At 41.5% G+C, this 12,284-nt stretch overlaps 3 protein-coding genes across 4 annotated transcripts in view; 2 read left to right on the top strand and 1 right to left on the bottom strand.

The window, feature by feature from the left end:
• The window catches only part of LOC119482112 (prostaglandin D2 receptor 2-like), a 158,728-nt gene that overhangs the window by 46,247 nt on the left and 100,197 nt on the right, over window positions 1-12,284 (bottom strand). The window lies entirely within an intron of this gene.
• Window positions 1,753-4,240, top strand: LOC119482121 (V-set and immunoglobulin domain-containing protein 1-like). Of its 2 annotated transcripts, XM_037759531.1 has the most exons (5): window positions 1,753-1,848; window positions 1,980-2,675; window positions 2,792-2,917; window positions 3,616-3,659; window positions 4,007-4,240. In XM_037759531.1, exons 1-5 carry the CDS (start codon window positions 1,794-1,796, stop codon window positions 4,124-4,126), a joined length of 1,041 nt encoding a protein of 346 aa, XP_037615459.1. In that variant the 5' UTR covers window positions 1,753-1,793; the 3' UTR covers window positions 4,127-4,240. The 2 variants fall into 2 exon arrangements, with proteins under 2 accessions (XP_037615459.1, XP_037615460.1); XM_037759532.1 differs by lacking the exon at window positions 2,792-2,917.
• On the top strand, window positions 7,185-9,940 carry LOC119482126. The gene is made up of 5 exons (XM_037759542.1): window positions 7,185-7,248; window positions 7,380-8,075; window positions 8,191-8,316; window positions 9,308-9,351; window positions 9,696-9,940. Exons 1-5 carry the CDS (start codon window positions 7,194-7,196, stop codon window positions 9,813-9,815), a joined length of 1,041 nt encoding a protein of 346 aa, XP_037615470.1. The 5' UTR covers window positions 7,185-7,193; the 3' UTR covers window positions 9,816-9,940.

Here is a 12,284-nt window from a genome sequence, read left to right as displayed (position 1 = left end):
CTATAATGTTGCTAGACTTAACATAGAGAGATGAAAGAGACATGGATCTTCTCTGCAGTTCCAGTCATTTTTGTCACAGTGTTGTCAGAATAGGCCAGTTGACCAGGTCTTGGTGAGGTATGTTGGGAATGTCAAAGAACAGGGCGGAGTAATCAGGCTTTGCTTCCTGTGCCTAAGTTGGACAAAGTCTTCTATAAAATAGCATGGTAAATGAAGTCACTATGTTCAACTAGCATTTTGGCTCTGTGTTCTGCTGTTAATGCAGAGATGAAGCCGTCATTTTACTGAGACCTGTTGACCTTTATCCCCATGCTTTCACTGTGCATCTCTTTCATTGCAGCAGTGTTGGTGGTTTCCAGCAGGATGTAGAGGTTTTTTTAGAATGTATTTTTGACTGAGCTCTGCCAGCGTCTTTAAGCATCTTCATAGTACAAGTCTGACCTCGAACACCTTCATATACGCCTTGACTAGGACTGTGTAACTGGGAGAACCATTATTAAAGTTAGCACAGCTGATGGCAGTGGTGTAGTGGTGTCTTGGTAGGCGGGTATATTCTGGCCCCAAGATGAAGTCAACATGCTTTGCTCTGTGTAGCCTATATCTAGCATAGCTAAATATCTGGACAGGGGGACTCCAGCTACGAGCTACAGCCAATGAGAACGCAAGACATGGGTTGAGGTGAAACCTGGGGGAGGAGGGGTCGCCTGTAATAATAGGAACTCACTGTATGTGTTGCATTTGCAACCGGTGGTAAAAAGCTATTTTGTGAACACGTGCCAAAGACAACATCATCAATGTGTCTTGCATATCGTATCACATCATTTACCGTCCGTGTCCGAAATTACCTTTGACTCACCGGCCAAGGGGACTGGTAGATGAAAGAATCCACCGTCCAATAGGGATGTGATGGTGAGGAAATTTTCCCACCGGATAATAAACTCGTGACAACACCGATGTTATTGATTACACCGGACATTTTACAAGAAAAGATGACGGTCAATACATGTAGGGCATTTACTTTGATCTTTACCGCCAGGTGAGTGTGAGTCTCCCCAGTCAAGCTTTTGCTGCAGAGCAGCGCAGGTTACCACCTGGAAACAGGTTTCCACCTTGAAACCTGCAGCTTCGCACGTTATAACGTGCATAACAAGATAACGTTCCCTTATAGCATTGGGTTTAAATCTGAAAGATTAGCAATAAACAACAAACGATCAAAATTCAGTTTGTTCAGTTCACTTCAGTTTGTTCAGTTCCGTCCGCTGAAAGATCTTGTAGTGCGTGACCCCCTGTCGCTGGTAAGACATGTAGTGTGAAAACCACAACAATTTAAAGACTCCCGATTACAAGACAGCAAGTTAGTTACAGTGAAGAGTACAGCAATCTGACGACTTTGAAAATCTTGTAGTGTGGAATAGGCACTAGTGCATGTGAGTCCCAGTGTGTGTGCCCCACTAGCTCATACTTTATGGCAGTTACAGCTGACAAAGCCGTCCCGACCCACAGCTTCATCATGGAAGCGTAGTGCCCAACCTCTGGTGCCCCCCCAGGTTAACACTGTTAGCACTGCTAAAGGTTACAATGCCCACATTATACATTTTGTATCCAATTTCCAAAATAAGTCCTGATAACCTGCCATTTTTCAAGAAAATTCTTTCTCAAAAGCCAAAAATCAAGGGACACCGACCATGTGATCATTCAGAGTCATCTCTGATTGGCCAATCAAACACAGCCTTGTCTCTGAAAAGCGAGGGCGTCTAGAGATCCTCTCAAGTGTCCACGGCAATATCAACAAGATGACACCTCCAATGTTTGCTTTGTATTTGTCATGTCTGCTCTTGAGAACAATGGGTAAGTTGTAGCTTTTGTTAAGTGCATTTTGTCGCTTTTTCTTCGAATGTTTTTGCAATACTTTTTGTGTGCTACAATATTCTCCCGGTCATGGTATTAAGTTAATTGTGTTGTTTCCTTTTTTTCCTCAGCTGATACGACAGCTCCTAAACTATCATCACCTTTACGTTTCGTATCTGTCAGCATCGGTGAAAACGTGACTTTGGAATGTTTCTATGAAGATAGTGTAGCGGTGATGTTTTACTGGTATAAACAAGCTTTCGGACAAAAACCGCAGCTGGTGTCTAAATTCTACAAGCATGACAAAAATGCCACTTTGAATGGTGAATTTAAGAACGATCCACGCTTTAAAGTGGAAGCCAGCACTGGTAAAAATCACTTGAAGATCTTATATGTGCAACTGTCAGACTCCGCTACCTACTTCTGCATAAGTGGCTATTCATACCAGTATGAATTTGCGGAGGGCGCTATTGTCCACGTAAAGGGTTCAGGTCTGAACGTCCCAGCTTTAGTCCAGCAGTCAGCATCTGAGACCGTCCAGCCAGGAGGCTCTGTGACTCTGAGCTGTACAGTACACACTGGGACCTGTGATGGAGAACACAGTGTTTACTGGTTCAGAAACTCTGAAGAATCTCATCCAGGACTCATCTACACCCATGGAGGCAGGAATGATCAGTGTGAGAAGAAATCCAACACACAAACACACACCTGTGTCTACAACCTGCCAATAAAGAGCCTGAACCGGTCTCATGTTGGGACCTACTACTGTGCTGTTGCCTCATGTGGACACATACTGTTTGGAAACGGGACCAAGCTGGACTTTAAAGGTGAGGAACATTTTAGTAAAGATGATCTCTTTTGTTAAATAGTGATGGATACTTTCTGATCAAATTTGATGAAAAAACAAACCCTGAAAGCTCTGTGTCCTCATGTTCATCTGCAGATGAGGAAGACTCTCTTGTCTTGGTGTATTTCTTGAGTGGAGCTTTGGCATTCACCACCATCCTGGTTGTTTTCCTGGCTTGCAAAATATATAAAATGTACAAGACAAACAGCTGCCAATGCACAGGTAGGCTAAACTGATATTTACTAAGGCTGTCAATCGATTAAAATATTTAATCGCAATTAATAGCATGATTGTCCATAGTTAATCGTGATTAATCGCAAATTAATCAAATTTTGTATCTGTTCAAAATGTACCTTAAAGGGAGATTTGTCAAGTATTTAATACTCTTATCAACATGGGAGTGGGCACATATGCTGCTTTATGCAAATGTATGTATACATGTATTATTAGAAATCAATTAACAACACAAAATAATGACAAATATTGTCCAGAAACCCTCAGAGGTACTGCATTTAGCATAATAGTCACATATCTTGAGGTCAGAGGTCAAGGGACCCCTTTGAAAATGGCCATGCCAGTTTTTCCTCGCTAAAATTTAGCGTAACTTTGGAGCCTTATTTAACCTCCTTCTCGACAGGCTAGTTTGACATGGTTGCTACCGATGGATTCACTCTTGGATGGATCTTCACTCTTGCTTTGAAGCTGACCTTGCTTACAACTTAATGCATTGAAGAAATCAGTGGCGTTAAAACAAATTTGCGTTAACGCATTAGTATCGCGTTGACTTTGACAGCTCTAGTATTTACATTTGATTCAATGTATACAATAATAAAGAAGGCAGAAACGAAGTGAATGAGAATTGGCCTTCTCACCATAGTGCATTTTAAAGAAGTTTTTCTGTTTTGTTTTTTCACAACCAGACTCTCAGGCCAGATCTCCAGCTGCTTCGGCTCCCAATGCAGAGGTGAGTGATTCAAAGCCAGAAAACAGAGATGAGGAAGAGAGAGTATCACCTGTAAAATATCCAGTTCAATATATTGCAATAAGAACTACATACCCTTGTGAGGACTGATGATCATTGCTCAAGACTGAAGTTGGTGCTGTTGTTGTTTTGTATTGCATTATTTTTGGGCGTGTTTCTGTTATTTTGTCCACCGCTTGACATAAAAAAATATAATAAAATTATATAGTAGAAAATTATTTTTGCATTTTAATTAGACTGTACAGATGTTAGTGATGCTGTTTTCAATACTTTTAAGTCATGAGACGTATACTATAATGGCAATTAACTATTTCATACTTTGTTACCAGGGTTGCCAAGATGCAGACAGCCTCCATTATGCTGCTATAAGGGTGAACAGGGCCACCAGATCAACGAGACAGAGAGACGACAACGGGAGTGAATGTGTGTACTCCGGTATAAAGCAGTAGAACTGGACATGTTTCATTTGTGTTAATAGAAGTGACAATTTAGTCAGATTTCACCTCCATGTACTGAATGTAAAGATTTACCTTGCAAAGCACCAATTAAACACGTTCCCTCAGCTACAGTTAAACCAGGTCTCTTTGATGTGATTTCCACTCACGCTATACTTGTAGTCAACAATGCACAAACACACAAACACACACAAGTGATGTCTGTGGCGCCTGTGAGCTCAGATACGAGAGAGAGAAAGTAAGTTTCCCCCCTCACACAACACGCGTTATTTGGTTCTTGTTTGTGGTTACTTAAGCACATCAAACTCTCAGCAACACTATCTCAGAGTCAGTGGGACACAATCGGTACGGCATTACAAACACCCAGCATGTCTGACTCCTTCAAGCAGTGGTAGTGTGCTCAGAAACATCAGAGCCAGGGTGACAACAAGACCCGCCAATGTGGTAAATACTACTCCAGTGTATCGGCCCACTTGGCCCTTATGTCAAACGTAACTGTAGGAACCTTGCTGTTAAAGTTCACCCTCAATTGAAATTCGAACACCAGGTCAATAAATTGGTTCAATCCACCACATGGCCTGGCTCCTGCCTACATTTCCGAGCTACTAAGCCGTTACACCACTGATATGCCACTCCACCAAAACCTTTTGGCTATACAACATGCTAACCAGAGGTGACTGCACTTTTGGTGTCTCAGCATCACAGATTTTGGAAAAATCTCCCACCTCTCATCAGATCAGCTGAGTATGTTGATTTTCAAAAAACATCTAAAAAAACCCACTTCTTTAAAGGAGCAGTGTGTAGGATCTGGCAGTGAGGTTGCAGATTGCAACCAACTGAAGCCTCTCTGGAAGGTCAAATAGGCCGTTAGTTTTTTAAGAAGTTAATTAAAAATCAATGCAGTGTTTTGGAGAATCAATGCAGTATCGCACAACATAATATCGCGATATACATGTATCAATATTTTCTTACACCCTTATTGTCAAATAGCAGGTTGCAATGACTGTGTGTAGCATCAAAAAACTCGTCCTGTTGGGTTTGCCAGTTTCAAGCACCAACATCGAATATGACCAGTGGTTCTTGGAGGTACGGCTGACTAGTTTGCTAGCTAATATGACACGTAAATAAGACAGTTTAGGGGTTGTTGGAAGACTAGCTGTTTCCCCTTGCTTTCAGCATTTATGCTAAGCTAGGCTATAATGTTGCTGGACTTAACATAGAGAGATGAAAGAGACATGGATCTTCTCTGCAGTCCCAGTCATTTTTGTCACAGAGTTGTCAGAATAGGCCAGTTGACCAGGTCTTGGTGAGGTATGTTGGGAATGTCAAAGAACAGGGCGGAGTAATCAGGCTTTGCTTCCTGTGCCTAAGTTGGACAAAGACTTCTATAAAATAGCATGGTAAATGAAGTCACCATGTTTAACTGGCATTTTGGCTCTGTGTTCTGCTGTTAATGCAGAGATGAAGCCGTCATTTTACTGAGACCTGTTGACCTTTATCCCCATGCTTTCACTGTGCATCTCTTTCATTGCAGCAGCGTTGGTGGTTTCCAGCAGGATGTAGAGGTTTTTTAGAATGTATTTTTGACTCAGCTCTGCCAGCGTCTTTAAGCATCTTCATAGTACAAGTCTGACCTCGAACACCTTCATATACGCCTTGACTAGGACTGTGTAACTGGGAGAACCATTATTAAAGTTAGCACAGCTGATGGCAGTGGTGTAGTGGTGTCTTGGTAGGCGGGTATACTCTGGCCCCAAGATGAAGTCAACATGCTTTGCTCTGTGTAGTTTATATCTAGCATAGCTAAATATCTGGAAAGGGGGACTCCAGCTACGAGCTACAGCCAATGAGAACGCAAGACACGGGTTGAGGTGAAACCTGGGGGAGGAGGGGTCGCCTGTAATAATAGGAACGCACTGTATGTGTTGCATTTGCAACCGGTGGTAACAGGCTATTTTGTGAACACGTGCCAAAGACAACATCATCAATGTGTCTTGCATATCGTATCACATCATTTACCGTCCGTGTCCGAAATGAACTTTGACTCATCGGCCAAGGGAAATGGTAGATGAAAGAATCCCCCGGCCAATAGGGATGAGACGGTGAGGAAATTTCCCCACCGGTTAATAAACTCGTGACAACACCGGTGTTATCGATTACACCGGACATTTTACAAGAAAAGATGACGGTCATTACATGTAGCGCGTATACTTTGATCTTGACCGTCGTGCGTCTCCTCGGTCCAGCTTTGGCTGCGGACCAGTGCAGGTTTCCACCAAGCGCACCTGCGGAGCAGCGCAAATTTCCATCTGGAAGCAGGTTTCCACCTTGAAACCTGCGGGTGGCGCACATTATAACGTGCATAACAACATAACGTTCCCTTATAGCATTGGGTTTAAATCTGAAAGATTTAGCAATAAACAACAAACGATTGAAATTCAGTTTGTTCAGTTCACTTCAGTTTGTTCAGTTCAGTTCAGTTTGTTCAGTTCACTTCAGTTTGTTCAGTTCACTTCAGTTCGTTCAGTTCCTCCAGCTGAAAGATCTTGTAGTGCGTGACCCCCTGTCGCTGGTAAGACATGTAGTGTGAAAACCACAACAATTTAAAGACTCCCGATTACAAGACAGCAAGTTAGTTACAGTGAAGAGTACAGCAATCTGACGACTTTGAAAATTTTGTAGTGTGAAATAGGCACTAGTGCATGTGAGTCCCAGTGTGTGTGCCCAACTAGCTTATACTTTATGGCAGTTACAGCTGACAAAGCTGTCCCGACCCACAGCTTCATCGTGGAAGCGTAGTGCCCAACCTCTGGTGCCCCCCCAGGTTAACACTGCTAAAGGTTACAATGCCCACATTATACATTTTGTATCCAATTTACAAAATGAGTCCTGATAACCTGCCATTTTTCATGAAAATTCTTTCTCAAAAGACAAAAATCAAGGGACACCGACCATGTGATCATTCAGAGTCATCTCTGATTGGCCAATCAAACACAGTCTTGTCTCTGAAAAGCCAGAGCGCATAGAGATCCTCTCAAGTGTCCACGGCAATTTCAACGAGATGACACCTCCAATGTTTGCTTTGTATTTGTCATTTCTGCTCTTGAGAACAATGGGTAAGTTGTAGCTTTTGTTAAGTGCATTTTGTCACTTTTTCTTCTGATGTTTTTTCAATACATTTTGTGTGCTACAATATTCTCCCAGTCATGGTATTAAGTTGATTGTGTTGTTTCCATTTTCTCCTCAGCTGATACGACAGCTCCTAAACTATCATCACCTTTACGTTTCGTATCGGTCAGCATCGGTGAAAACGTGACTTTGGAATGTTTCTATGAAGATAGTGTAGTGATGATGCTTTACTGGTATAAACAAGCTTTCGGACAAAAACCGCAGCTGGTGTCTAAATTCTTCAAGCATGACAAAGATGCTACTTTGACTGGTGAATTTAAGAACGATCCACGCTTTAAAGTGGAAGCCAGCACTGGTAAAAATCACTTGAAGATCTTATATGTGCAACTTTCAGACTCCGCTACTTACTACTGCATAAGTGGCTATTCATACCAGTTCGAATTTGCGGAGGGCGCTATTGTCCACGTAAAGGGTTCAGGTCTGAACGTCCCAGCTTTAGTCCAGCAGTCAGCATCTAAGACCGTCCAGCCAGGAGGCTCTGTGACTCTGAACTGTACAGTACACACGGGGCCCTGTGATGGAGAACACAGTGTTTACTGGTTCAGAAACTCTGAAGAATCTCATCCAGGACTCATTTACACCCATGGAGGCAGGAATGATCAGTGTGAGAAGAAAACCAACAACAAAACACACACCTGTGTCTACAACCTGCCAGTGGATAGCCTGAACCAGTCTCATGTTGGGACCTACTACTGTGCTGTTGCCTCATGTGGACACATACTGTTTGGAAACGGGACCAAGCTGGACTTCAAAGGTGAGGAACATTTTAGTAAAGACGATCTCTTTTGTTAAATAGTGATGGATACTTTCTGATCAAATTTTATGAAAAACAAACCCTGAAAGCTCTGTGTCCTCATGTTCATCTGCAGATGACGAAGACTCTCTTGTCTTGGTGTATTTCTTGAGTGGAGCTTTGGCATTCACCACCATCCTGGTTGTTTTCCTGGCTTGCAAAACATATACAATGTACAAGACAAACAGCTGCCAATGCACAGGTAGGCTAAAGTGATATTTACTAGGGCTGTCAATCGATTAAAATATTTAATCACAATTAATAGCATGATTGTCCATAGTTAATCGTGATTAATCACGAATTAATCAAATTTTGTATCTGTTCAAAATGTACCTTAAAGGGAGATTTGTCAAATATTTAATATTCTTATCAACATGGGAGTGGGCAAATATGCTGCTTTATGCAAATGTTTGTATATATTTATTTTTGGAAATCAATTAAAAACACAAAACAATGACGAATAATTTTCAGAAACCCTCACAATCAGTTTCATACTGACATAGTAGAGAAGTGTTAATATTACTGTGATGTGCTGAGAGTGGTTAATTATATTGGGGATATGTTTGTTCACATTTAGCATAATAGTCTGTACTGCATTTAGCATAAAACAATATGCTCAAATCATAACATGGCAAACTGCAGCCCAACAGGCAACAACAGCTGTCAGTGTGCTGACTTGACTTTGACTTGCCCCAAACTGCATGTGATTATCATAAAGTGGGCATGTGTGTAAAGGGGAGACTCGTGGGTACCCATAGAACCCATTTTCATTCACATATCTTGAGGTCAGAGGTCAAGGGACCCCTTTGAAAACGGCCATGCCAGTTTTTCCTCGCTAAAATTTAGCCCAACTTTGGAGCCTTATTTAACCTCCTTCTCGACAGGCTAGTTTGACATGGTTGGTAATGATGGATTCCTTAGGTTTTCAAGTTTCATATAATGCCATCCTAATCCTGACTCTGATTTTAAAACTGAGCCCGCTAAGACTAAACACATTAAAGAAATCAGCGGCGTTAAAACAGATTTGCATTAAAGCATTAGTATCTCGTTAACTTTGACAGGTCTAGTATTTACATTTGATCGTGTTCAATGTATGCGATATTGAAGAGAGCAGGGAAGAAGTGAATGAGAATTGGCCTTCTCACCATAGTGAATTTTAAAGAAGTTTTTTTGTTTTGTTTTTTCACAACTAGACTCTCAGGCCAGATCTCCAGCTGCCTCGGCTCCCAATGCAGAGGTGAGTGATTCAAAGCCAGAAAACAGAGATGAGGAAGAGAGAGTATCACCTGTAAAATATCCAGTTCAATATATTGCAATAAGAACTACATACCCTTGTGAGGACTGATGATCATCGCTCAAGACTGAAGTTGGTGCTGTTGTTGTTTTGTATTGCATTATTTTTGGCCGTGTTTCTGTTATTTTGTCCACCGCTTGAAATACAAAAAAATAAAAAACAATCGTAGAAATTAATTTTTTAATTTGAATTAGACTGTACAGATGTTAGTGATGCTGTTTTCAATACTTTTAAGTCATGAGACGTATACTATAATGGCAATTAACTATTTCATACTTTGTTACCAGGGTTTCCAAGATGCAGACAGCCTCCATTATGCTGCTGTAAGGGTGAACAGGGCCACCAGATCAACGAGACAGAGAGACGACACCTGGAGTGAATGTGTGTACTCCAGTATAAAGCAGTAGAACTGGACATGTTTCATTTGTGTTACTAGAAGTGAAAATTTAGTCAAATTTCACCTCCATGTACTGAATGTAAAGATTTACCTTGCAAAGCACCAATTAAACACGTTCCCTCAGCTACAGTTAAACCAGGTCTCTTTGATGTGATTTCCACTCACGCTATACTTGTAGTCAACAATGCACAAACACACGACCACACACAAGTGATGTCTGCGGCGCCTGTGAGCTCAGATACGAGAGAGAGAAAGTAAGTTTCCCCCCTCACACAACACGCGTTACTTGGTTCTTGTTTAGTGTTACTTAAGCACATCAAACTCTCAGCAACACTATCTCAGAGTCAGCGGGACACAATCGGTACGGCATTACAAACACCCAGCATGTCTGACTCCTTCAAGCAGTGGTAGTGTGATCAGAAACATTAGAGCCAGGGTGACAACAAGACCCGCCAATGTGGTAAATATTACTTCAGTGTATCGGCCCACTTGGCCCTTATGTCAAACGTAACTGTAGGAATCTTGGCGCTCCCTATGTTGATATAAACGTCTCATTCTAATGTAACAAAAACACAACAATTCTTATTTTCACATGATTATACACTAAAGAAAAAATATTTATTAATATTATATTCCATTTCTGCCAATAGATCCCCCTAATTGTTACACACTGGTCCTTTAATTTGGCTTTTCTATCATTTCAAGGGTTGATCTGGGTGGTGACTGGTTGCTGTATGCTTTCTGTGTTCACAAGTGTGTTGCACTGTGTTCGTATGTATTTCAGATTTTTTTTTTCTCCTTTATGCGCTTTGCGCTTGTACGCTTTCTGTACTGATGTTGATATAAAGGACTTTGTAACCTGTATTAAAAAAAAGTGCCATATGAATAAAGTTTTACTTACTTACAATGTGATTTATATAATAGACGGTGCCTGCAGCATTAACTGATCTGTGAGCGTCCACCCTGAGTGTATCGACAACGCCTGTTATGCTTAACAGGTTGTTTACTGACTGTAAATGAGCCGATTTCACACCTCTAACCTAGAGATGGAAGGATCTTTTTTAAGCCTCGGTGTGGTCGGCAGTCAAAGATTGGCTCTCAATACACTTCGGTCGTGCACTTCTCTAGGACCCTCTGCTCTCTTTGTGGTTTCATACAGGAAGTCTCTGCAGTGTTTTCATGCACAGCAGCCACACAGTATAACTCTAATGCCCAGACTATTGTAAGAAGATCAGAGGATTATTTTAGCAATCTAACTAATATATTAATTTGTAAACATTTACCGACCAGTATTTTCGACGTACAGACAGTTGATGCTAAGACACATGCATTCCATTTTTCGGTTGTGTCAACCAAAGAGTGGCAATGATGTGTGTGCTTTGGGAGGGAGCGAGTGAGGCAATCAACATCACTATATAACAAGTTACTCAGCAAAGTGAGCCACATGCGTTGGCCTGTGTTTAAGCATCACAGAAACCGGCAACATATTATTCACCACTCCTCTATTCCACTCCATTCCTCTTATTTAGCCTCGGATAAGCTAGGACATGCTTGGTACCAATGGGATCGTCAGGTTTTCTAGTTTCACATGATGCCACTTCACTCTAGATTTAAAACTGAGCCCGCTACGACCTCTGGAAGGTCAAATAGGCTGTTCGTTTTTTAAGAAGTTTTAACATAGAGAGAACATAGACTTAACATAGAGAGATGAAAGAGACATGGATCTTCTCTAAGGAGGCAAACAAAAGGATTTCAAAAAAAAAGAAATCCTGCAATCATCACTTTAACTGAGAAAATGCAGTCCCAGTTATTTTTGTCGCAGTGTTGTCAGAATAGGCCAGTTGACCAGGTCTTGGTGAGGTATGCTGGGTCTGTCAAAGAACAGGGCGGAGTAATCAGGCTTTGCTTCCTGTGCCTAAGTTGGACAAAGCCTTCTATAAAATAGCATGGTCAATTTAGTCACCATGTTTAACTGGCATTTTGTCTCTGTGTTCTGCTGTTAACGCAGAGATGAAGCCGTCCTTTTACTGAGACCCGTTGACCTTTATCCCCATGCTTTTGCTGTGCATCTCTTTCATTGCAGCAGCGTTGGTGGTTTTCTGCAGGATGTAGAGGTGTTTGTAGCATTTTTTTTTGACTCAGCTCTGTCAGCTTCTTTAAGCATCTTTATAGTACACGACTGACCTCTAACACCTTCATATAAACCTTGACTAGGACTATGTAACTGGGAGAACCATTATTAAAGTTACTGTTTTAGAAAGTTTGAGCCTGAGTTCTGCCCAAATCCGCTGGTGCAGTGGTGTCTTGGTAGGTGGGTAAACTGTGGCCCCAAGATGAAGTTAACATGCTTTGCTCTGTGTTGCTTTTAAGACAGAGTTTTGCATGGCAAAATGTTTTGGCACTGCCTCTCCTATGAATGCAGAAAAGAGACATTTTAACATTTACCCCATGCTTTAGCTGTGTATCTCTGTCAGTGCAG

This window comes from Sebastes umbrosus, chromosome 22 (genome assembly GCF_015220745.1).
Source record: "Sebastes umbrosus isolate fSebUmb1 chromosome 22, fSebUmb1.pri, whole genome shotgun sequence".
Lineage (NCBI taxonomy): Eukaryota > Metazoa > Chordata > Actinopteri > Perciformes > Sebastidae > Sebastes > Sebastes umbrosus.
Note: the sequence above shows the minus strand (reverse complement) of the source record. Positions and strands in the feature narration are given on the sequence as shown.

Coding starts and splice junctions, on each gene's coding strand:
- LOC119482126 (XM_037759542.1), top strand. CDS start 7,194: ATGACACCTCCAATGTTTGCTTTGTATTTGTCATTTCTGCTCTTGAGA. Junction 7,249..7,379: donor TCTGCTCTTGAGAACAATGG/GTAAGTTGTAGC, acceptor TTTTCTCCTCAG/CTGATACGACAGCTCCTAAA. Junction 9,352..9,695: donor CCTCGGCTCCCAATGCAGAG/GTGAGTGATTCA, acceptor CTTTGTTACCAG/GGTTTCCAAGATGCAGACAG.
- LOC119482121 (XM_037759531.1), top strand. CDS start 1,794: ATGACACCTCCAATGTTTGCTTTGTATTTGTCATGTCTGCTCTTGAGA. Junction 1,849..1,979: donor TCTGCTCTTGAGAACAATGG/GTAAGTTGTAGC, acceptor TTTTTTCCTCAG/CTGATACGACAGCTCCTAAA. Junction 2,918..3,615: donor AAACAGCTGCCAATGCACAG/GTAGGCTAAACT, acceptor TTTCACAACCAG/ACTCTCAGGCCAGATCTCCA.